This window comes from Osmerus mordax, chromosome 17, assembly GCF_038355195.1.
Source record: "Osmerus mordax isolate fOsmMor3 chromosome 17, fOsmMor3.pri, whole genome shotgun sequence".
In the NCBI taxonomy this organism is placed as follows: Eukaryota; Metazoa; Chordata; class Actinopteri; order Osmeriformes; family Osmeridae; genus Osmerus; species Osmerus mordax.
Genome location: NC_090066.1, coordinates 7564106 through 7589899, shown reverse-complemented (window position 1 = coordinate 7589899; position 25794 = coordinate 7564106). Strand labels below are relative to the sequence as shown.

General features: G+C 48.5%; 1 protein-coding gene across 1 annotated transcript in view; it reads left to right on the top strand.

Moving 5' to 3' along the window:
- cacna1c (calcium channel, voltage-dependent, L type, alpha 1C subunit) overlaps positions 1 to 25794 on the top strand; it is a 62147-nt gene that overhangs the window by 23315 nt on the left and 13038 nt on the right. Inside the window, exons 9-29 of the mRNA XM_067254996.1 lie at positions 9844 to 9934; positions 12094 to 12120; positions 12761 to 12921; positions 13056 to 13281; positions 14053 to 14254; positions 14460 to 14580; positions 14757 to 14871; positions 14987 to 15107; positions 15542 to 15613; positions 16116 to 16240; positions 16490 to 16619; positions 17067 to 17126; positions 17285 to 17391; positions 17522 to 17609; positions 17993 to 18100; positions 18289 to 18341; positions 18581 to 18727; positions 19088 to 19289; positions 19504 to 19662; positions 19781 to 19891; positions 22687 to 22770. Coding sequence (XP_067111097.1) covers positions 9844 to 9934; positions 12094 to 12120; positions 12761 to 12921; positions 13056 to 13281; positions 14053 to 14254; positions 14460 to 14580; positions 14757 to 14871; positions 14987 to 15107; positions 15542 to 15613; positions 16116 to 16240; positions 16490 to 16619; positions 17067 to 17126; positions 17285 to 17391; positions 17522 to 17609; positions 17993 to 18100; positions 18289 to 18341; positions 18581 to 18727; positions 19088 to 19289; positions 19504 to 19662; positions 19781 to 19891; positions 22687 to 22770 — 2510 coding nt within the window. The remainder of the gene's footprint in view (positions 1 to 9843; positions 9935 to 12093; positions 12121 to 12760; positions 12922 to 13055; positions 13282 to 14052; positions 14255 to 14459; positions 14581 to 14756; positions 14872 to 14986; positions 15108 to 15541; positions 15614 to 16115; positions 16241 to 16489; positions 16620 to 17066; positions 17127 to 17284; positions 17392 to 17521; positions 17610 to 17992; positions 18101 to 18288; positions 18342 to 18580; positions 18728 to 19087; positions 19290 to 19503; positions 19663 to 19780; positions 19892 to 22686; positions 22771 to 25794) is intronic.

Sequence of the window (25794 nt, the reverse complement as noted above, 5' to 3'; positions counted from 1 at the left end):
CACACCCATGCTAATGCTAGCACACATTTGAGACTTAATTGCTAATGCTAACAAAATCAGACATAACACATTGCCACTAGGACTCATACCTTCTGATGCAAATCCACTCTGGCCCGCTTCATTACATTGCAAATGCTAATGCTAACCCACTCTGGCTCCCTTCAGAACAATGCCATTGCTAACAACTCTTTATAGAGCCATTGCCACTTTCCCCCACCTGGTCAATAGACAATCGATTGTCCCTGTCGTCTTCACGCTTCAGTGCTTTATCTCTCACTTGGGCTAGGTAGGGACGAGGGTGATGAAGGGGGCGGAAGAGGAGAGCAAGAGAGAGGAGGAGTGGGTGGAGGTGGTAGAGACAAGTGTAGGAGGTGGGGGAGGATAAGGGTAAGGGGGACGTCAGGAATAGAGGATGGGGGAGATTGATAAAGGATTGGTATAGGAGAGGAAGATGGGGGAGAGGTTGGCAGAGTGTTGGGGTGAAGGGGGAGAGGAGGATGAGAGAGGAGGACGAGAGAGGAGGAGAGGAGGTGGGGGACATGAGAGAGGATGATGGGATAAGAGGGGGATGGCTAAAAGGAGAGGGGGAGGACAAGAGAGAAGGAGAGGTTTGTATGTTAATTGAGAACAGCACAGAGATGTGCTGTGTCAGGAGAACGGCACACACACGCACACGTGCACACACACTCAGAGACTCTCCCACACACACTTGCCCACACATGCACGCACACAAAAACACACACACACAGGGCCTGTAGCATAAACGGTGACCAGGATCCAAAGGTTGTTTGTATCTACAGCTCGTCTCTAGATTCAACTGGCTAGTGTGTGTGTCTGTGTGTCTGTGGGTGTGTGGGTGTGTGTGTGTGTGTGTGGGTGTGTGTGAGTGGCACGTGCGTACATGTGTGTGTGTGGTGATGGATGGGGTCAAGGCCTGGTGTTTAGTGAGTTGGTAATGAAGTCACTGCAGCTTCTCTTCCAGGGAGGTGGCAGTCAGCCAGACCTCTTAGTCTGGCTGGGCATGCCCCCCTGCACACACACACACACACACACACAGACAAATGCATACACACGCACACTCACAAACTTGAACTCCTACACATGTACACACACCACAATGAACCCATTATTCCTAGTGTTTGTTTTATAAACCTGGCCAGGTTAGCTTCATGTCTAAACACACCATGACCTGGCTCAACCTCTCCTTCCTACTGGGATCAATACACTCAGTACTGAGGGGTTAGACATCCAAACACACTCGAGCTTCAATCTTTCTTTGCCATTTGTAATGAGCTCAGGTACATCAGAACTCTTTGGACCTGCTCCTCCTGTCTCTTAGCAGCCTAGCTAAACCTAAAACAAATACTGTGAGCCCTCATCTTGTACGGACACTCTTAATATGTCTGCTCTGGGTCTCTCCTGGAAAAAAGGGCTGCTTATTCCAGAACGTGTTGCTTCACAAAGGAGAGAAGAGGTGAGGGTGGGGGGTTTGAGAGGAGAGGAGAGGAGAGGAGAGGAGGGGAGGGGAGGGGAGGGGAGGGGAGGGGAGGGGAGGGGAGGGGAGGGGAGGGGAGGGGAGGAAAATAAAAGTGTGGGATGGGAGAAGAGGAGAGGTGAAGGCTAATGACGTGTCAAAAAGGAGGAGAGGAAAAGACAGGAACGAAAGAAGAATGTGGGGTGGGATGTGGGGGGGGTATATGCTGTCTAAATCTTGTAAACAAACACACGTACAAACACACACACACAGACAGCTGACTGACTGTCCCAAAAGAGTCCAGGCCCAGGCCCTCAGGCCAGTCTCAGCACATAGCTTCCCCAGGAGAGAGCCACCATCCCTGGGGACAGAGTAGAGAACACTGGCCTGAAATGGCCCGGGAGCTGGAACAGACAGGAGATAGAGACTAAAAGAAAGGGTGGAATAAGAGAGAAGGATTGAAAACTGCTTCAGAAGAGATGGAGAAGGAGAGAAGAGAGTAGAGGAGGGGAGGGGGATGCATTCTGAGCATAGATGATCATCTATGGAGCTTTAACACTGCACCATTTTAGCTTAGTTGTGCTCCATCACATACACACACACACAGACACATGTACACATTAACTCAAAAACGTGCATGAAAATACACACATGAACAAACGCAGTACATGCACACACACACACATGTGCACACACACACTCACAGTATAGAGTCAGGGAGCTCCAGGGTATTAGCATCTGTGAATAGCACTTATCAATGGAGCAGAATGACAGTTCAAGTGCAGCCAAGCATCAGAGCTTAGCCACAAACTCAAGATTTGTGTGCGTGCGTGCAGGCGTATGGGTGTGTGCGTGGGGATGTGTGTGCATACATATATACAGTTAGGTCCATAAGTATTTGGACATTGACACAATTTTCATCATTTTGGCTCTGTATACCACCACAATTTGAAATGAAACAATCAAGATGTGCTTTAAGTGCAGACTTTCAGCTTTAATTTCAGGGTATTTACATCCAAATCAGGTGAACGGTGTAGGAATTACAACACATTTTATATGTGGCCCCCCCCCTTTTTAAGGGACCAAAAATAATTGGACAAACTAACATAATCATAAATCTAATTGTCACTTTTGATACTTGGTTGCAAATCCTTTGCAGTCAATGACAGCCTGAAGTCTGGAACCCATAGACATCACCAGACGCTGGGTTTCGTCCCTGGTGATGCTCTGCCAGGCCTCTACTGCAACTGTCTTCAGTTCCTGCTTGTTCTTGGGGCATTTTCCCTTCAGTTTTGTCTTTAGCAAGTGAAATGCATGCTCAATTGGATTTAGGTCAGGTGATTGACTTGGCCATTGCAGAACATTCCACTTCTTTGCCTTAAAAAACTCTTTGGTTGCTTTCGCAGTATGCTTCGGGTCATTGTCCATCTGCACTGTGAAGCGCCGTCCTATGAGTTCTGAAGCATTTGGCTGAATCTGAGCAGATAATATTGCCCGAAACACTTCAGAATTCATCCTACTGCTTTTGTCAGCAGTCACATCATCGATAAATACAAGGGAACCAGTTCCATTGGCAGCCATACATGCCCACGCCATAACACTACCTCCACCATGCTTCACTGATGTTGATCTTGGTCTCATCTGTCCATGGGATGTTGTTCCAGAACTGTACAGGCTCTTTTAGATGTTTTTTGGCAAACTCTAATCTGGTCTTCCTGTTTTTGAGACTCACCAATGGTTTACATCTTGTGGTGAACCCTCTGTATTTACTCTGGTGAAGTCTTCTCTTAATTGCTGACTTTGACACAGATACGCCTACCTCCTGGTGAGTGTTCTTGATCTGGCCAACTGTTGTGAAGGGGTTTTTCTTCACCAGGGAAAGAATTCTTCTGTCATCCACCACAGTTGTTTTCCGTGGTCTTCCGGGTCTTTTGGTGTTGCTGAGCTCACCAGTGCGTTCTTTCTTTTTAAGAATGTACCAAACAGTTGATTTGGCCACACCTAATGTTTTTGCTATCTCTCTGATAGGTTTGTTTTGATTTTTCAGCCTAACGATGGCTTGCTTCACTGATGGTGACAGCTCTTTGGAATTCATATTGAGAGTTGACAGCAACAGACTCCAAACACAAATACCATACTTGAAATGAACTCTAGACCTTTTATCTGCTCCTTGTCAATGAAATAACGAACCCTTTATGAGGGAATAACATACACCTGGCCATGGAACAGCGGAGCAGCCAATTGTCCAATTACTTTTGGTCCCTTAAAAAGGGGGGGGCCACATATAAAATGTATTGTAATTCCTACACCGTTTGTGTGTATGTGAGATGTGTGTGTGTCTTCAGGTTTGATAGTTAGACGGACATGCTTGCAGGCTGGTTGTGCTACCCAGGTAACAACATCAGGTATTCAGTGTTGATTGAGTGTCTGGGGGGTGGGGGTTGAGCAGCCTGTAAGCGTGTGTACAGGCGGGACAGCAGACACACGAGCTGTCCTCGGGGTGACTAATACTTTCCCGACAGCAGAGACCCCATCATGCCTTAGTCTGCCAGTGACTGGAATGATTTTTCGATGTTCTAGAACTGGAACTGTCTCAGGTGTTCTAGAAGTGGGATGGCCTCTTCAAAACAGACTGTTAGCCTATATTCCTCCATCAGCACCCAGAGTGCTAAAGGAGAGGAGACTAGAGGAGGGGAGAGCAGGAGGAGGAGGAGGAGGAGAGGAGGGGAGACTAGGGGAGGGGAGAGCAGGAGGAGGAGGAGGAGGAGGAGGAGAGGAGGGGAGACTAGGGGAGGGGAGAGGAGAGATCTACCACATCAGGGCTCTGATCAACACTGCCATCTAAAGGCTGGTTAGGGAACTGTAGCAGTCAGTCAGGTGACAGACCTGAGGCAAGAGGAGAAAAGACACACACACACACACCCACCACTCACACACACCCAACACTCACACACACACACCCACCACACACACACATGTTCCACACTCAACCAGACACACAGGCACACACATGAGGGACCATTGATTTTCTTTCTGATCTGACTCTTCTCTCCATCCCTCTCTCCATCCCCTCTCTCTCTCTCTCTCTCTCTCTCTCTCTCTCTCTCTCTCTCTCTCTCTCTCTCTCTCTCTCTCTCTCTCTCTCTCTCTCTCTCTCTCTGCCCATCCATTTCACAGTGTGGTCATTGCTTATGTCTCAATCTGGCCATCTCTTTCTTATCAAATCAAAATCAAATCAAATGTATTTGTATAGCCCTTTTTACACGCAAGCATGTCACAGAGGGCTTCACATACGCCCATAGAACTGCCCCTCAACCAACCTAAACCCTCAAGGGTTTTCTTATCCCCAGTAGTTACCCTCCTCCTTTTTTCTCTCCATCCTCCATCTCTCTTTTTTCTTCATCCTTTTTTTTGTATCTTTTACCCGTCTGTTCTCTCTAACCTCCATCCCTTTATTCTGTGTCCTTCCTCCCTCCATTCACCTTGATAGGTAGAGCTTTGTCTCAGGGAGCCTCGTGTCAGCTGTCTAAGGTCACCTACATCCATCAGATTACTGTCACTCCTAGCATATGGTCACTGTTGGATGTCACACATGCGTGAGAGTGTGTTACTGCTAGGAGGTCTTGACATTGTTTATGTGTGTGTGCGTGTTTGTGTGTGTGTGTGAGGGTGTTTGGGGGGTGTCTGTCTCTGTTTGTGTGTGTGTGAGGGTGGTTGGGGGGTGTCTCTCTCTGTGTGTGTGTCTGCGTGGTATGCTGATTCCCTCCATTTTGTTTGAGGAAGGAGTGACGTTGGCCGACTTGCTTGATAAGAAGAGGGGGAAGTTTGCTTGGTTTAGTCACTCCAGTGAAACCCATGGTAATACCTCGTGTGTCTCCGTGTGTGCTATGGTTTGATGTGGTGGTGTTCATATTCCCCTCTTTGCTTTTTGCTGTGTGTGTCATGCGCGTGTGTGTGTGTGTTTCTGTGTGTCGCTCTGTTTCTCTGTGCTGTTATTGGTCATCTGATCAGAGCTGGATATTACTGTCTCTCTCCTCAGAACAGTAGAGTAGTCTGACCTCTCTCCCTCTCTCTCTCTCCTCCATTCTTCTATATCCCTTTCTTCTCTGTCTAGCCTCTCTCTCTCTCAAATTGCTCTCTTCTCTCTCTCCCCTCTCTCTCTCTCTCTCTCTCTCTCTCTCTCTCTCTCTCTCTCTCTCTCTCTCTCTCTCTCTCTCTCTCCTCTCTCTCTCCTCTCTCTCTCTCTCTCTCTCTCTCTCTCTCTCTCTCTCTCTCTCTCTCTCTCTCTCTCTCTCTCTCTCTCCAAGTCCTTCTCTCTCTCTCTCTCTCTCTCCTTGTCCTTTCTCTCTCTCTCTCTCTCTCTCTCTCTCTAAGTCCTTCTCTCTAAGTCCTTCTCTCTCTCTCTCTCTCTCTCTCTCTCTCTCTCTCTCCTTCTCTTCTATTGTATTATTCTAGCAGGTGTTCTGCCCTCTGTTGGCCTCCAACATACAGCAGAGCTACAGTTGCTCTCAGCTGAACTGAACGGTTGATCATGCAATCGACAGAATGACATAACAAAGACATAATAACTTCTTAAGATTAGAATATGTATGTAGCTATATTGTGTCTGTGTTTTTACCGAGGGGCAGGGGTGTGTCTGTGTGTGTATGTGTGTGTATTTAGTATGTGTCTGTGTGTGTATGTGTGTGTATTTAGTATGCGTCTGTGTGTGTATGTGTGTGCTCGTTGGGTCTGAGCCCTCCTCTTTGTTTCCAGGTAAGAGCCGTCGTTTACAGTACATCCGTGGAGCCGTGAAGAAAAAAGCGGCTATTCTTCGTAAGGCGTGTGCGTCTGCATGGCAAATCCTCTCTTACCTCCCACTGAAACATGCTAGCAGTCTGGGTCCCCTCTGTACCTTACTCCCACTCTCCTCCCTCTCCTCCGCTCCCTCCTCCCTCTCTCCCTCCCTCCTTTCGCTTCTCCCCTCCTTTCCTCCTCTCCAGTCCTCACCTCTCCTCTCTTCTCCTCCGCGACCCCCTCCCTCCCCTCCCCCACGCCCCCACCTCTTCGTGCATCGGACTGCCGTCCTGATCTTGAAAGCGTGACTCTCTCCTCCAGAGCAGTGGCTCCTTATGGAGATCTACTAAGATCCACTAGACTCTCTACATGCGTTTCTCTGTTTGCTAGATTACCTGGATCTGTGACTGCGTTAATATTCTGAATGATGACCGAACAGCATGTCTATCCTCATGTTCTGAATATTAATAGAAGGAGGAGGAGGAGGTGGGGGAGGGAGGGAGGGAGGGAGCGGAGGAAGTAGGAACGAATCCAACTTGGAACTCTTTTTTTGGTTATTTTAACGTTTGTTTTTTGAAAAGTGCTGCCAAGCCTGCTTGAAATATCTGGAAGCCCCGCCCCCTCCGTCGCATGGCTCCTCCTTCTCTCGTCCTCCAGATATTTGAACCAGAATCAGTTTGTTTTCCTCATGAATGACCCTGCAGACAGCCTTTTTATGAAACAGACTCTTGTTTGACCTGAGGAATGAACCCAAATGCATGCTGGATATGCTGAAACTGCAAGTCATAGTTTACAACTAACTAAGATATCGGAACGCCTGCCTGCTCGACTGAATATGAATATTAATCTGAATATGAATATTAATCTGAATATGACATGGTTGTTCTACGGTTTATTTCTGGGCGTTTTCAATTTGTTTTTGAAGGTATTTAAGGTTGTTATAAATTGTTGTCAGTGTTTCTGGATCAGAACAGAGTTAGTCCAGTAGACCTGTGTAGAACATCTGACAATCGACACAGAGCTTTGTCTTCATTCCTGCTGCACATTCAGTGCTCTTTCTCTTGCGCTTGTTCCTCTTTCCTACTCTCTCCTACTTTCCCTCTCTATCCCTCTCTATCTATATCTCTCTCATACTCTCCTTTGTCTTTCCATCTTCCTCTCTCTTTTTCCCTTTCTCTCTCTCCGTCTCCCTCTCTTGCCATTCCTGTCTTTCTCTGTTTCCCTCTCTATCCGACTCTTCCTCTCTGTCTCCCTCCGTCTCCCTCTCTCCATTCCTTCCCCCATCCCTCTCTCTCCTCTGCCCTGCTTGCAGTGGTTCCGTAGCAGTGGGTTCTAACTAGGGAGGGTGAACTATTTCAGGCTGGCAGGAGGGATTATATATTTAACTGGCCTCAGGAGGAGCGAGGCCTTTTAGGAAGAGATGAGAGTGGAGACAAGGAGAGGTGAGGTGAGGAATAGAAAGGAGAGGGGGCTAAGGAGAAAAGTGAAGGGTGGGTAAAAGTGAGATGAGGAGAGGGAGAAAGGAGGACAGGACTTCACCTGTCCAAGGAGGACAGCACTTCATACAGGTCTTGTCAACATTTCAATGTGTTAAACCAATTATCGTATTGTCCCTACTCTAACTACAGCTATAAAGTATATTTTCCACAGGTAACCACGTCTTCCACCGGTGCATCTGCTGGGGCTGGGAGTGCATGGCTACTGCCCTCTATAGGCAGGGACGATCTCTGCAGCTCTGTGTTGGTCCTGAAGCATGCTGTGGGAACCTTGCTCCAACGCTGCATGCCATTGGCCGGCCCTCTGAGCATTCAGGGTTCTTATTGGCTGAGACGGGCCTGAGCATTAATGTTATTGCTTGAGCTGCGTTGATTTAAAAGCTCGGGCTGCTTCTGGCAGTTGTGCTCCGCGCTCAGCTCTGTGAAGTTTTTCATTCGGTTATGTTACGTTCTATTAGGTTCAGTTGCATTGCATTAGGTTCTGTTACGTTCTGTTAACACGTTCAATCCAAAGAAGGTTGTTTTTTTGTCAACCTCATTGAGTTAATTTTCTTTGGTTTGTGGGAGAGGTTGCTGACCACTTTTCCTGGTGGTAACCTTGCTCACGTCTTTGCTCCTCTGGCTCTACATTGGGACAGTGCTCTGAGGTGGGGGGAGGGGGGGAGGTGGACTGGAGTAAATGAGACAGGGTGGTAAAGGTTATTGGAAGGTGTAGGCTAAGAGACAGAAAGAGAGAGACATAGAAAGAAAAAGGTAGAAAGGCAATAGAGTGGAAAGTGAGAGAGGAAGGAAAGGGGTGGAGGGGGGGGGGTGAAGGGGGTGAAGGGGTAAATGAGGGAGAGGGAAGTGGAGGAGTTGGATCCTGACACCTCTCTGCCATCTCTCTCTCCACCATATTTTACCCACAAGCACCCTCCTGTCATCCCTCGATCCTCTCCCCTCTTCTTCCCCGTCTCATTGATGAAGAGTGGCAGAAGCAATAAGAGAATATTCTAATAGCACTTTATAAATGTCCCTCATTTAGCCAATCCTTCATCCAGTCCCTCTCTCCCTCCTCTCCATCGCTCCATCTCTACCTTGGTACAATATGGCCCTCTCCCTCTCATGTTCTCATTTCCATTTTGAGATTTTTCTCGCCGTTTGTGACTTTCTCCCTCCCTCCCTCCTTCCCTCTCTCCATCCCCCCTTCCCTCTCTCCCTCCCTCCTTCCCTCTCTCCATCCCTCCAGCCATCCATTTGACGATGTCTGCTGTTTTTTCCTTCTTTCCTCTTCTCTTAACTTCTCCCTCTCCTCCCTCGATTCTCTTTTCCCTCTCCTCCCTTCCAACCTCCAATCGCTCAGGGAGGCTCTGTCAAACCAGGTGTTCTGCAGGTTTTGCTGAATAGGACTTAAATGATAGGATGGTCAATGATTGACAGTGTTATTCGACCAATGAGAATCATGGATTTTCAGCTGATCTTTCAGTACTGCTACATCCTGAGGAAGAAGTCCTTATTTGGTGTGGGTGAGGTTTGCTTGGGTATACTAGGAATATATTATCTGCTACTCCAAATAATACATAACAAGGTAAATGTAACTAACTCTTTATTTTTCTTTTGAAAGTATCCTTAATCTCTTCTCCTTTCCTTCTCTTTTCCTACTCAACCTGTTTTTTCATCAGCCAGCTTCTTCGGCAGTTGGGGGTCAAATATTTAAATACAAATAAAAAACAGCAATCGTTAAGTCCTGGACGACTATCAGTTTGTCTGTCTGTCTGTCTTCTGTGTGAGGGCTTGGACCTGTGATGTACTGTGTGGGAATGGGACTAGAACCAATTGCACAGTGGTCAGAAGGGAAGGGCCACAGTAATAACCAGCATATGATGAGGGTTGTGTTTCTAACCTTGCCTTGGTGATTCATCCATGTTTTCTTCTGTCTTTATCTGTGACTCTCCCTCCCTTATCTCTCTGTCTCGCTTTTTCTCTTTCTCTCGCTCTTTTTCCCTCCCTCTCCCCTCTCCCTCTCCTCTGCCCCCTTCCTCCCTGTGTCTTTCTTATCCCCCTCCCCCTCTCTCTCTTTCTGTTTTTCTCTCTCTCTCCTTCATTTCGGGCCCACAGTGAGCATGCCAGCCAGTGAGAATGAGTCGGTGAACACAGACAACGCTCCAGCTGGTGACATGGAAGGGGAGACATGCTGTACGAGGCTAGCGTAAGTACCTTCCCCCCCCACGCCCCCTCCTCACCCCCTCACCGTGCTCTCTTCTCCCTCCTCATCTCTCTTCTTCCCGGCCACTCCCTCCTCTCCCGTTCTGTCATCTCTCCTTGACTTTTTCTCACCCCTTCTGTCCTGCTCCCGCTTTTCCTCCCCTCTCAGTCACTCGCCCCTCATTCCCTTCTCTCCCTATCTCCCCTCACTCACTCTCCTTCGCTCTCTCTATCTCACGCGCCTGCCTTTACTTCTCTCTATCTCACCACAGTCACTCACCTCTCTATCCCCCCTCCTCTCCTGTACTCTGCTCTAATTACCCTTTTCTCTTCTTCCCTTCATCCTGTTCTTTACTTCTCCTCGGCGTTGCTGCTGAAGTGTTTTCTCCTGTCCTCCGGGAGGGAGGCTGACTCATTCAATCCTTTCTTTCCCTCTTCCATTCAAATAGGCTCATCCCCTCTTTTTTATATCAGGCAACACCACAGCACGGACCTAGCCTGCCTCTCCTCAGCTTCACACACACACACACACACTCACACAGAAACTCCTAAGCGTGCCAAAAAAAACGCACGCGCACACTCACAAAGAGCCGCACAGACACGCGCACGTCATTCCGATGCAACACGCACACAGTGACTCATTCACAAATGTCAGCACGCAGGTGTGACCGGGGTGTGACGGAGGTGTGAGTAGAGCGCTGGCACACAGAGGCAGCTGATACACTGTGCCGGCACCTCCTCCTTCCATCCTTTCTTCATCTGTCGGTTCCTCGTCGTTGTCGTTGCTGTTGTTGTTGCTGCCTCTGGCAGACACATCCTAGGAACACAGGTCCCTGTAAGCATCTGTAGATTCACACTAGCTCCAGCAGCTCCGTCCAGCAGATAGCCTGTCTGTGTGGACACACACACAACACACACACACAGACATGCAAAACACACACGCAAGTACATCAAACAGAAAAAACACGTAAACAAATACTTTCACAAACCACAAACTCACAGAGAAGCAAGACTGGAGATCAGAGGGGCAGTAGGAGGACTGGGACACTGGAGTGAGATACTGGAGTGAGATACTGGAGTGAGATACTGGAGTGAGATACTGGAGTGAGATACTGGGGTGAGACACTGGGGTGAGATACTGGGGTGAGACACTGGGGTGAGATACTGGGGTGAGACACTGGGGTGAGACACTGGGGTGAGACACTGGGGTGAGACACTGGGGTGAGATACTCAGATGAGCAGTATGAAAACAGCTCCTACATCCCTGACAGCTACTCTGCCTGCCACGTATCGACTATCTGTCTGCTGGTCTAGTTAGCCCCTTACCCAGAGTCAGCTGAGGCCAGTGTGGCATGTAGGCAGTGGTGGCTGTGTGAGTGTAAGATCTGACCCGGGAGCAGGGCTTAAAGCTATGATTTCCCTCTCAGCAGGGGGACAGGAAGATGACTGGTGTTTAATGGAGCATTGCTAACAGGGCCTCTCTAATGGGCAGCAAGTGAAGCCCCAGTATCATGGTCCAGCACTCTCACACGCACAGGTGCACACAACCGCACACACATGCTGGCACACACACACAAACACTGGCGCATTGAGCCGCACAGTCGTGCTGATGCACACACACACACACACACACACACATACACAGACAGGCTGATGCACATACACGTACCTTAATATACACACACACACAGACACAGGCCCCCCCAAACACACCCACAGAGAGACATTGGCAAACACACACACACACATATATTCACTCATATCCCAGTCACCCTAAGGCTAAAATGTAGCACATCTCCCACTCTCTCTGCCTCTCTCTCTCCCTCTCTCTCTCTCTCTCTCTCTCTCTCTCTCTCTCTCTCTATCTCTCTGTGTTAACCACCAGTACAGTTCAGAGTACAGTTCAACGGGACATTCCGGTCTCCTAGGATCGCTGTCTTCCATGATGTCATGTCCTGTTGTGGTCTGTTTTGCATGTCCCACCCGGGCCACACAGTTTCTGGTGCCTCAGTCCAGCCTGCTTGGGCCCACAGCCCGGTTCTGGTTCTGGGAGACCAGTAGGGTCTAAAGTCCAAACTTGGCTGCAGGCGTCAGTGTGACCCAGGTGGGAGGTAGCCCATGCTCTCTGTATGTATGTATAATACATTCTGTTTTCTGTTCCAGAAATAGGATCTCCAAATCCAAGTTCAGGTTAGTACATGTTTCCATCTGTCGACTGGTTCCGTCCTCTCCCTCTCTCCTTCTGTCTGTCCCTCTGCCTTTCTCTCTCTCTCCCTCGCTCGATCTGTCTCTCTCTCTCTGTCACTCTCTCTGTCTCTCTCTCTGTCTCTCTCTCTCTGTCTCTCTCTGCCTTTCTCTCTCACTGTCTCTCTCACTGTCTCTCTGTCTCCTTCCCTGGCTGCTGCTGGACTTGTGTGTGTGTGTGTGTGTGTGTGTGTGTGTGTGTACCATGTCCTGTGTGATGTGAGCTTTGTATGTTGTCCTTACTTCACCGTGTGCCACCACTGCCACCACTGAAAACATAGTTGCCATGGCAATGAGGGTAGTGTGCACCAGCTCCTATCAGAAGACTGGCTGAGGAACAGGCCACGCCCCCCAACCAGGATGTGGTTCATTTAATGATAATATGTTTCTCTTTCAGTCGACCGCCCCCCAGTCACATTGAACGCGTACAGATGATTTTGGTTTTAAAAGGTTTCTCTCTCCTCTCCTGTCCATCTTCTCTCTCTCTCTCTCTCTCTCTCTCTCTCTCTCTCTCTCTCTCTCTCTCTCTCTCTCTCTCTCTCTCTCTCTCTCTCTCTCTCCCTCCCCCCTCACTCTCTCTCTTCAGCCGGTACTCTCGTAGGTGGAACAGGTTGTGCAGGCGGAAGTGTCGAGCGGCCGTCAAATCCAATGTTTTCTATTGGCTGGTCATCTTCCTGGTCTTCCTCAACACGCTGACCATCGCCTCTGAACACCACAAGCAGCCTCACTGGCTGACTGACGTACAAGGTACACACACACATACACGCTGCTGCACACTCACCTACACACACAGTGACGCGCGCACACACACCTACACGTACACACAGCCACCCAGCAAGGATGGACATTCATCTCCCCTCTGTGTCTGTCCCCTCTGTCAGACATAGCTAACAAGGTTCTGCTGGCCCTGTTCACCGGAGAGATGCTGCTGAAGATGTACAGCCTGGGCCTGCAGGCGTACTTCGTGTCCCTGTTCAACCGCTTCGACAGCTTCGTGGTGTGCGGGGGCATCCTGGAGACCATCCTGGTGGAGACCAAGATCATGTCCCCCCTCGGCATCTCCGTGCTGCGCTGCGTGCGCCTGCTCCGCATCTTCAAGATCACCAGGTGGGGGAGGGGGGGGATGGAGGGATGGATGTCTGTCTGTCTGTCTGTGTCCCCTGCCTGCTTGTGTGCCTGTCTCTCAGTGGACAGGTTAATTTCCCAGGGAGCATGGGTGTCTGTCAGGATCACTGATCCAATAGAGAGAAATTAAACTTTGTCAGTCTACTGGGCAGCTGCACCAGCTCTCTCCTCCCCTCTCTCTCTCTCTACCCCCCCCCCCCCTCTCTCTCCCTTGCTCTCTCTCTCAGTCGCCTCTCTGACTTCTGTCTGTGTGTGTGTGTTTCTGTGTCCCAGCGTGTGAGGCAGTGAGGGTTTACTGAACATGGTCCTATTTAGCGAGAGCTTGTTGGAGGCTTTCCTGCAGGCAGTCAGTCAGACCAGGGACACCTACACCATCCAAAGTCACAGGACTCATTTTGTCAAAGTCAGGACAGACACTGCCGGGAGACTGGTGGAAAAGTGCTGTGCATTATGGGTATTTTAGTCTTGACTGTGGTCTCAGTGTCCCCTAGACACTGGGAATTGCTTAGCGTCCTCGTGCATCGTGGGTACTGCAGTCTTGACTGTGGACTCCTTGTCCCCTACTTGAACTCTTTCGGTAACCTGAAGCATCATGGGTATTGTTGTCCAGACCGTAGTCTCTGTGTCCCTTACAAAATGGAACCTTCTCAGTAACTTCGTGCCTCATGTGGTTTTGGAGGAATGATGATTGGGTCCCCTAACCTGGTGCATCCTGGGCATCGTAGTCCTAACTGTTGTCTCTCTGCTTCCTAGATACTGGAACTCTCTCAGTAACCTGGTGGCGTCTCTGCTGAACTCGGTGCGCTCCATCGCCTCCCTGCTGCTGCTCCTCTTCCTCTTCATCATCATCTTCTCCCTGCTCGGCATGCAGCTCTTCGGAGGGAAGTTCAACTTTGACGAGACGCGACGCAGCACCTTTGACAACTTCCCCCAGTCACTGCTCACCGTGTTTCAGGTACTGGAGACACTCTCTTCTACTCTACTCTACTCGGTTCTATTCTTTTGATTTTCATTATTGTCTGTTCTCTTCTATTCTATGGCGGTCTTTGCCGTTCCCTATTCTCACTCTAATCCGCTGAATTCTACTTTACTCGAACATACTTGTATCTATTCTATGCTATGCTATTTTGCTGTACTCGACTGTGTTTTCCTGTTTCCAGATCCTGACAGGAGAAGATTGGAACTCGGTCATGTATGACGGCATCATTGCCTACGGAGGCCCGTCCTTCCCAGGCATGCTGGTCTGCATCTACTTCATCATCCTCTTCATCTGCGGAAACTGTATCCTTCTCCGACCGCAGGACCAGAAGCAGACAGCTACAGAGTGCTCTCAGTGAGAATGAGATCCAGAATGGTCAAAAAGTGACCCAGCAGGGGTCCATCGTCCATCATTGGCAGCATGGCTTCTGTAAACCATGTGATTGGCTGTGGTCCCTTAACCTCACCCCTCTAAACAGACATCCTCCTGAATGTCTTCTTGGCCATCGCCGTTGACAACCTGGCAGACGCAGAGAGTCTTACCTCGGCTCAGAAGGAGGAAGAGGAAGAGAAGGAGAGGAAGAAGTTGGCCAGGTGTGTGTGTGTATGAGGGCATGTAGGCGTGTTTAAACATATACAGTGTATACACAGTATATATGTCTACATGTGAACTGGATCTGACCCTGTGCGGTGTTGCGTGTCCTGACAGAACGGTCAGTCCAGATAAGCGTCATAACAACGAGAAGCCTCCCCTGCAGCAGGAGAAGAAGGAGGAGAAGATCGAGCTCAAGTCCATCACCTCCGACGGAGAGACGCCCACCGCCACCAAGGTGAGACAAGCACGCGCGCGCACACGCATGCACGCACACACAGACACACGCACACTCGCGCACACATACAGACGCACCCACACACCACACACACACCTCTGTGTCCCCTGGCTCTGCTGATAAAGGCAGAGCTTTACTTCTCGTTTTCAAACCTGCTGCGTCAGCCTTTCGTAAACGCAGCCGTCAGGCCTGCTGTCGTGCTACACCTGTAGAGACACACCTGGTGGGCCACACCTGGCGCTCTAGTTTCACACACTGCGAGCACACAATGTCACACGCTGTCATTCCATTCAACAGTGTTGTACAAACACGCTGGTGTAATGCCACAATGTATCCTAGGCCCTGTCTGTCTATGTGTGCTGACTCCCCAATTGTGCCGTGCGTGTGTATGAAGCTTGGTTCTCCAGTGACGTTCTGACGTTCTGCGTTCCCAGATCAACATAGACACGGCGGATGAGAACGAGGAGAAGAACCCGTACCCCGCCAACGAGTTTCCAGGTAGCACAGTAACAGTGCTCAAAAGTAAGACTAGTGGATCTGGGGGAGGAACCATACCAGACAGAGGGCAGGAGCAGAAAACCGGGCCACACCGGAACCTCACACACACGCACATAAATGTGGTTCACGCACATATAATACACACAGGCACCCACACACACGTAACACGCACGCCATGTATAATCGGACACACTGTCACACAACTGTGTTCACAAACACGTCCGCGCTCAATCACGCGGAACCTCTATTTGACCGTCCACGGGTTCTCTCTCTCTCTTTCTGTCTGCTGGGCTTCTCCTGGGTAAATGTTGTCCCGTGTGTGTGTGTGTAAGTATGTGTTTGCTCTGAGTACAACACACCGATAATGCCAGCTATTTATTTGTGCAACAGCATGTGTTCTCTGATCCATTTTGTATTGACCATCTCATCTCCAATCCACTCCTAACCCCTCTTCTCTCTTCCCCTCGCCTCTCCTAACTTCTTTCCTCTACCTCCTGCCCTCCAGGAGAGGAGGATGAGGAGCCAGAGATGCCCGTGGGCCCCAGGCCCAGGCCCCTGTCAGACGTCCAGATGAAGGAGAAGGCAGTGCCCATGCCTGAGGCCAGGGCCTTCTTCGTGTTCAGCCACACCAACAAGTTAGTACACCTCCACCTGCTCCTACACCTATATTCACCTGCTGTTGATTACAATTGCACAACTGTATGTAGAAGGAAACTCCGTAGACATGTAAACTGGTTGTTCCTTTCCTCTCTCCTTCCTCCCTTTGTTCTTCAATGTCCTCTCTCTCTCTCTCTCTCTCTCTCTCTCTCTCTCTCTCTCTCTCTCTCTCTCTCTCTCTCTCTCTCACTCTCTCACTCTCTCACTCTCTCACTCCCACTTCCCAGGTTCCGGATGCTGTGTCATAAGATTGTGAACCACAACATCTTCACCAACCTCATCCTCTTCTTCATCCTGCTGAGCAGCATCTCCCTGGCGGCTGAGGATCCTGTCAGGAACGTTTCCATCAGGAACCAGGTACACACACACACACACACACACATATTCACACGCACACTGTGCTTCCTCTTTGTCCTAGTCCCCCACCAGACTGTGGTTCTGCAGTCTTGGCTTCCCACACAACACGGTGTCTCTTAAGTGTCTCTAAGCAGCTCACCGTGCAGCCCTGACACTCTGTCTGTGTGCTGTTCTGCATACGCTTTTCTCCAAGGTAACGTACAAATAGTGCACTTAGTGAAGTGCAGTACAGAAAAGTACAGCAGGAGATCAGAAGTGCATAGTTATAACAGTATTTTGCTGGTCAGATTCAAGGAATGGTCTGGGTTTACTTAGCATACCAAAGCTGCCAGAAGATATATGATGTAATAAATAAGATATTATTGTACGTGAGTCTTGTCATGCGTAATAATGTGTTAGGGTTAGTGTGTGTTATAATGTGTGTGTGTGTGTGTGTGTGTGCACTAGATCCTGGGGTATGCAGACCACGTCTTCACTGGCCTCTTCACCATTGAGATCATACTAAAGGTCAGAGTTCACATTAGCCCTGTGTCAGGACTATCACTGGAGTATCCTTGTGACCTCTCTAAAGAATCGCACAACCTGTCGCTCTCTCTGCTGAGTTTAAAGCCCTGATCCAAGTGTCTGTGTGTGTGTGTGTGTGTGTGTGTGTGTGTGTGTCTCAGATGACGGCGTATGGAGCCTTCGTCCACAAAGGCTCGTTCTGCAGGAACTACTTCAACATCCTGGACCTGGTGGTGGTCAGTGTGTCCCTCATCTCCTCTGCAATACAGTGAGTACACACACACACACATGCACAGTTATTATTAGGATGAAATATCATATCACATAGGGGCGATGTAACAACATGCAGTGACATGCAGTAACGTTAACACACATGTAATAACTGAATCCCCCCTCAGGTCTAGTGCCATCAACGTGGTGAAGATCCTCAGAGTGCTCAGAGTGCTGCGGCCCCTGAGAGCCATCAACAGAGCCAAGGGCCTCAAGGTCAGACTCCCAGTCCATGGACTGATTGATTGGTTGATTGGTTGATGGGTGGGTTGGTTGATGGGTGGGTGGGTGGGTGGGTTAATTGGTTGATGGGTGGGTTGGTTGGTTGATTGATGGGTGGGTGGGTGGGTGGGTGGGTGGGTTGATTGGATGATGAGTGGGTTGGTTTATGGGTGGGTGGGTTGATTGGATGATTGGTGGGTTGGTTGGTTGATTGATCGGTGCAATTATCACATGAAAGTATTACAATATCTCTCTCTCTCTCCCTCTCCCTCTCCCTCTCCCTCTCCTTCTCCCTCTCCCTCTCCCTCTCCCTTTCCCTCTCCCTCTCCCTCTCCCCCTCCCTCCCTCCCTCCCTCCCTCCCTCTCTCCATCTACAGCACGTGGTTCAGTGTGTGTTTGTGGCCATCAGGACCATCGGAAACATTGTCATTGTCACTTCCCTGCTGCAGTTTATGTTCGCCTGCATAGGAGTCCAGCTCTTCAAGGTGAGGAGAGAGGGGATGTCAAGTATGTCAGTATCATATGTCAAAAATATATCATATATCAGGATGTATCAGGATGTCAATATCAAGTAAAAATATATAATTATCATAGTTAGCCTGAATGTATTGACAACCTGTGTGTGTGTGTGTGTGCGTGTGTGTGCGTGCGTGCGTGTGTGTTCTGTCTTCAGGGCAAGTTTTACTCCTGCACAGACATCTCTAAGCAGACAGCGGCAGAATGCAGGTAACATGCTGGTTTAGCCAAATGAATACCAATATCATTCAGAAGATACCTATTGTAATTTGATTGGTGTTACTTTCTCTAACACCAAAACAATCTGTGTATTTGTTTGTGCGCATGTGTCTGTGTATGTTCTGTGTGCATGTTTTTGTGTGTCTGTGGTGCTGGCTGGCGTGCGTGCATGCTTGTGGTGCGCTTATGCGTGTGTGGTGTGCGTGCGTGCGTGCGTGCGTGTCCTCCAGGGGTTCCTACATCATGTACAAGGACGGTGATGTTAGGAAGCCAGAGAGAGCTATGAGGAAGTGGGAGAACAGTGCCTTCAACTTCGATGACGTCCTCCAGGGCATGATGGCTCTGTTTGCCGTCTCAACCTTCGAGGGATGGCCAGAGTGTGTAACTACACACATACACACTTACACTTTGCCAGCGTGTGCGTGTGGCCCAGGATCATTACAGCCGACACTATACGCACACAACCACATGCACTTCAGATCTGACACAAGCTCAAAGATATTGCTCACACCCATAAAAATACACCACACACAAAGATACAGTATTTTCACATTGCTAGCACGTCTCAGGCCTAAAATTATATGTATCCCTTCTCTTCCCCTTTCCCCATATTCTCCCTCTCCCATCCTCCCACACTCCCTCCCCCCCCCTCCCTCCTCCCCCCTCCCTCCTCCCACACTCGCTCCCCCCCCTCCCTCCTCCCCCCTCCCTCCCCCACCCTCCCTCCTCCCACCCAGGCTGCTCTACCGCGCCATAGACTCCCACACGGAGGACATCGGCCCTGTCTACAACTACCGCGTGGTCATCTCCATCTTCTTCATCATCTACATCATCATCATCGCCTTCTTCATGATGAACATCTTCGTGGGTTTCGTCATCGTCACGTTCCAGGAGCAGGGGGAGCAAGAGTACAAGAACTGCGAGCTGGACAAGAACCAGGTGGGTGGAACTGGAACCCGGACGTGGAACCCGGAAACGTAGAACCAGGGGGAAAGACTGGGGACGGGAGAGACGGGGGACCTAGAAGCATGTGCATGTTCTGTCACAGACGTCAGGGGAACGTAGAACCAGGCCAGGGAGATGGGGACCTAGAACTCAGGTGAAGATTCAGGCCTAGAATTTAAAATGAGTGCGCGTGTGTGTGTGTGTACAGCGTCAGTGTGTGGAGTACGCCCTGAAGGCTCGTCCACTGAGGAGGTACATTCCGAAGAACCAGTACCAGTACAAGGTGTGGTACGTGGTCAACTCCACCTACTTTGAGTACCTGATGTTCACCCTCATCCTGCTCAACACCATCTGTCTGGCCATGCAGGTAACTCACACGGCTGAGCAATCCAGAAATACTTGTTATCGATATGAACAAGCCTTTTTAGCCATCGTACTGTCATTGTATTGGTTGTGATGTGTTTGTGTGTGTGTGTCTACCACAGCACCACGGCCAGACGCGCTCCTTCAACGACGCCATGAACATCCTCAACATGCTCTTCACCGGGCTCTTCACTGTGGAGATGATCCTCAAACTCATCGCTTTCAAACCTCGGGTACGTCTGCAACCCCTCCCCCCCCCCCCCCCCCCCACCCGCCTACTTCATCTAAGCGAGCTCATTGTTAGGTCTATATTATAAGAACCTGTCTTCATGCTCCTCTCCATCCTAATGACTGTGTAATGAGGTCGCTGGTCCCAGACATGGTAATCTGAATGAGCTTGTATCTACACACAAAGACTTCACCTTTCATTTAATGCCACCACTGTAACGCATTGATTCGACTTCATCTTCATTACAAATAAGAAGAACTATGTGAGGGGAAAATGCAAATCCTAACCACATCTCATCCGATGTTGTTTGGTTCTGTATACGTCTCCTTTTCACCTGTTGCTAAGTAACCTGGTAGGGGTTTGCTTCTCCAATTGAAACATGTCCCTTGGACAGGGTGAATACTAACATATGGAACTTCCTGTCTGCCGCCACCAGATGAAACAAGTTATCGACAGATGGATAACACCCCATAAAAATCCCCAATGGGTTGCTTAGCGACGGTGGGCTCAGTTATAGATTGACCGCCTGACATTACATCTTTGTGGACCTGGGATCCATTTTTTATTCTGTTGATGTACAACCAGTGTTCTAATTGAGGAGATGCTTGGAGAGGCACAGGATATTTGTGACTGTGTTATAAATACCAACCAATTAGGCCCTGACCATAAAAATACTGTAAAACCATGCACTTCTGATCCTTGATCTTCTGCTGGGTTATGCACTATTTGTACATTGCTTTAGAGGTGGGGGGAGGGTCCTGGTCATCCCATGAGATCTTAGTGCTGTTAGTGTTACCCATCATGCACCTCTGGGAACCCTCCCCAAGGCTTTCCTCTGACATCATTAGAACACTGTCTATATCTGTCTGAAGATCTCCGGACCTCTCCTGTCCTCTGTTGACATTTGGCATGCGGCGGTGTGAAAGTGGATGATTCAAAAGTGTCTAACTTTATTTAAAAACATGTTGCTCTGAACAGGAAATCCCTGCTGGACTACTTCCTCTGACACTTCCTCAGTTCAGGAAGTGACATTACACTAATGGCACCTTTTTCTATGCAGGAGGACCAGGAGCAACTGCCTGAGCAGTTGCAGTCACAGCCTTCTCTGCTGACTCTCATTAACAGCTAATGCTAGCTACCATTTAGAGTTTGACACAGTGGAAAGTCAGAATGTGTGCAGATTGACTAGATAATACTAGTATCACAAGACCAGTATTAAACTATGAGGATATACTACCATGTTTGTCACACTTACTGTAACAATCCCACTTTACCTACAAGGTTGTCATCGGTAGGTTCATCCCCACCACACCAGTACACCCCTGCCCCCCCACCCCTCCTTACTGAGCCCACCAAGACAGAAGCATTAGTCCTTGTTTGCCTGTAGGCTAAACAAGGTATAGTTATACGCTGGACTGACTGGTAACTTCTTACCTCTGTGGCAGTGTAATACTATTTGTCATTGCTACTTTCAGTACACTAAACCATGCTAAGCTATGCTAAACTATGCTAAGATATGCTGAGCTATGCAGTACTATGCTAAGCTAATTATAAGTAGCTTACACCTACCATCATACCCGCACTTCCCAATCAAAGGAAGGTAGAGCTAACAACAAAAAGTTAAGCTTAAGGGAGTAGAGTTTTGTCTCAGAATCATGGCCTGTAAGATCTGTTTTGCATTTGCTTTGGCTTTGTTGGCATCCATGCACAGGTTACTAAATTAGTAGCGCTTTAGAATACTAATATTAATGTATCAATGTACTGTGTAACTCCTGCTAAACACAATCGAGGACTGAGGCGAGGCCCCTTCTGGACAGATAAAGGTCTGCAGATTTCCCTTGAATAATGCCTGTCTAACTTGCCTCTCTTACCCCCCTCCTCCCCCCTCCTCCACCTGCCCCCCCTATCCTGTATAGGGTTACTTTAGTGATCCCTGGAATGTTTTTGACTTCCTCATCGTAATTGGCAGCATTATAGACGTCATTCTCAGTGAGATCAACGTAAGTACATCGCCACCTCTCTCTCTGCACTCGCTCTGTCTCTCTCTCTCTTTTCCTGTCCTCCCTTTCTCCTTACTTCCCTTCTTTCTTTTCTACCTTTGTCCTCTCTTTGTGGCTATCGTGTCTCCAACACCGCGCTCTGGTGTTGTATCTCCCCCCCCCCCCTCTCCCCTACCTCCGCCCTCCCTCCATTCTAAAATCTCCAACATGGCCGCCGCCTTTGGGGTTTTCGGCATTTCCAGCACCAGGTGATGAAACAGGCTCCTCCTCGGGTATTACCAAGCACTTATAGCAACAGGCCAGGGTTCCGCATAGGTTCTCCAAGGGTTCTCATAGTCAGGACTACTGTTCTAAGCAGAGAGCTAAGACTATTTTTGCAAAAGACTGTGACGTGTCCCAGGTTTCCCTTTCCACTAACTGCTAACTAACCGACTAACCATAGTATCCCGCCTATGATTTCACAAGAAGTGGTTTTGGTGGTGATTTTGTTGTTGTTTACTGTTGTTTATTATTGTTGTTTATTGTTGTTGATGTTGATTTCCCACATGGACAAGCATGACCGGCCGTCCTCAGCTCCTCCTGATCATCTCGCGGATTTCACTCCTTTATTTCCGCTCCTCTTTTCAAGCTGTCGTTTAATTTTACGATTTTCTCCCCCCCTTTTCTCTTCGACTAAACACCAACGTTCATATATAACTGTTATCTTTCTTTTTTTCTCTTCTCTCCTTTTTTCTTTTCATTTCATTTTTTTGTATGTCGTTGTCGTTGTCGTCTCCTGTTTTGTTCATCCCCAACGCAGCATTATTTTGTCGATGCATGGAACACATTTGACGCCTTAATAGTTGTGGGTAGCATTGTTGACATAGCTATCACTGAGGTGAACGTAAGTAGCCCACTTTCCACCTCCTCCTGCCTGCCTGCCTGCCCCCCACCCCCTCCCTCGTTGCTCAACCTTGACTGAGCATCAGTAGAACAAACAAACTGTTGTGTTGTCTCACGGTTTGGTTTGCTCTCACATTCTGGTTTGGCTCTTAATGATGAATCATTTCAATGGGAGAACCCTTCGGTTCTCCAGGCATGGTGAATGACTGTGGAGCATGATGGAAAACAGGGGTGATATATTCTGGCCCCAGATGCAGACGCAGTAAACAAACTTGGCCCGAGAACAACCGCAGATACGGGAAATTTATGTAAATGTATTTATGAATTCACTCAGACTTGAGCTCTATAATATCCCTATGAACAAAGCTGAATGGGCTGGATGCCCTAGCAGGTGTCTGGTGGTTAACCTGATGGGTGTAGTCTAAGTGTATTTCTATTCATAGCGAGAAGTCTCTATCTTTTTCCCTAGAAGGCCATTCAGAGAACAGCCGAGGCAAGTGTTCGATCAAGACAATAGGACTACGGCGTCTAAGTGTATCTCTAGTTCAGGTTGTTCTTCTAGAACGCAGCGAGCACGTCCGTCGTCGCTTCATAAACCTTACGATTCTCTGGAGCAGCATAGCGGCTACCCTGCCTTGGTTCTTTTCACAAGACAAGAACCTCACTCAGAACCGTGCTTAAGAAGAACCACACTCAAAGGACATGCTAGGGTCACTGCCTGAGAACCAGACCAAAGTCTTTGAATTATTTAACAACACACAGTGTACACAGAATGTGATTTGGAAGTGGGTACTTGATGATCATAGCCTAGAGAACCAAATTGTTTCAATTTATGCATCTTTCATTACAGTCCATAGTCACTCAGCCCAGTCTGTACACAAGAGATGAGCCTGTTGTAACATCAGTAACAATGTCATTACTTCCTGCAGTGCTGTATGAATGAGAGAGTGTCTTTCAGAAAGAGTCTTTCAGCGTTGCCCTTGACAGGTGTATATTCTATACAAACGAGAGAAAGAGACACAGTCTTGGCGTCAGCCCTGACAGGTGTAGAGTCATCCAGCATCATTCTGTACACACAAAAGAAAAAGAGTCTCAGCATTTCACCTGACAGGTGACAAGTATCCCGGCATTACTCTGTCCCAGGTGCTGCAGTGTGCGTTCTTGTCTTTGAAAGTGAAGCTATCTGTCACGGAGGAGACGATGTCAAAGGTTTTAATGAACGACAACATTGTCGACTTAGCCCTCGTCCGGCCAGAGATATACACCCTCCCGTTTCCACCATCTCTGTTCGACAGTCCACAGACTAACACGGCGTGGCTGCCGTTTGGGTGGTTTGTTTGTTTATGTTTTTGTTTCCTCTACATCTAACCTCTCTAACCCTGGGCATGACCCCGGTCTTCTGTCTCAGTCCTCGGGTGTTTGGCTGAGAGAGTGACCTGCTGTTACCGAGCCTTGCATCGTAGCTGAGTGGATAACTTGTTGTTTTTATAAGTAAACCCCTCTGACGACGTCAAAACCCGATACCTTGTCTTATCCATCCTCCTGGGTGTGTGTTGGCATACCTCTAATTAAACTGGGCCACGATTTGGAACGACCCCGCCTCCGACCTCATACCTACAACTCTTCCCAGAATCCCTTTTTTTGCTCCCGCCAGCAGGTGCTTTTCCCATAATGTCCTTTTCCGTTCAATTTTCCGTTGGGTTTTTTTCTGTTTGGGATTGGTTTGTCTAAGATGTAGTAGTTACCTGAGGTGGTTTTGAAGCATTTGTAGTGTCTTGCAGGCGATGCCACCGATATCTGCATCTCTCCGCCCCCCCTCCCTCCTCTTCTCTCTGGAATGCCTCTCTCTCTCTCCCTCTCTTTTCCTCCCTCCATCTCTCTCTGGCCTGAGTTCTTCAGTGCACTTTATTCTTCTTTATGGATGTTTTCTTCTCTCTCTCTTCTGATTGGTTTGTGGTGCTCTTGCTCAGCCAAAATGCAAGCTGGGTAATCTGGGTCTCCTCTCTAACGATAGGCCCGGTGTGTGCGTCAATTGACTTTTTACACCAATCACAATGGTTGATTTATATTGAGCACAGCTATTAATTCACAAGCCAACCTTCAAAATGAGTCTAAAATCTAATCTTAGAATCGACAGGTACGTCCCAAATGACATAAAACTATCAAAATTTCATAAAATACTAATCAAACTGTAGTCCAAATCAAACCAGTAACCTAAACAACTGTGAAATCCAATCAGAGCAGTCCAATGATGAACAGAGAGAGACCCAGCTCACCCAATGATTTGAACTGTGTTGATCATGTGACATGAGAGCAAAGCTGCTCTTGAAATGAAATTGTGTTTTTTACGTTTTACTGAACGGAGTTGTAGCTATGTTGAGCAGTAACGGTTGACTGTATGACAGGCCACACTGGCACAGCAGGAATGGATGTTGAGATGCCTCCCTGGTATCATTACAAGTGACATTGTGTACTGCGCCCAGAGTCGAATAATCCTGACACATGCACGTTTTCTCTCAACCAGTCCCCTCCAGTTTTACTACACTACGACCATGACCCTAATAGTGCTTGAAAACAGGGTTGGAGTTCGACTAAAACTCAGTTCCGATTCACGAAATGCTGCAAGTGAATTAAGATTACATTCCCGAACGGGAGGGGAAAAAACGATACAAATCATTGTGGAGGGCAATGGGTTATCTTCAATTCACTTTACGATCACTGAGTGAATCGCGATTCGAACTGAACTCAGATCGACCCTTGACCCTCAGACACAGCCAGGAATCCTGAGAGGGGTCTATCTGTAATGGTATTGCCCAGTCGATGCTGTGGCTGTTTTGGTAGTACACCTGCAGTGGGGGGGTCTTAAATAGCTGAAGATCATTGTAGAACAGCCAGTTAACTAGCTGTTAAGTAGTTAACCAACTCTGTTAGAACCTTTACTCCAGTAGACCCCTGAAGCTACCGTTAGCATGTAGCTACATAATGTCATCCATAGTTACTACCCACTACCCTGAAGACCTTCCTC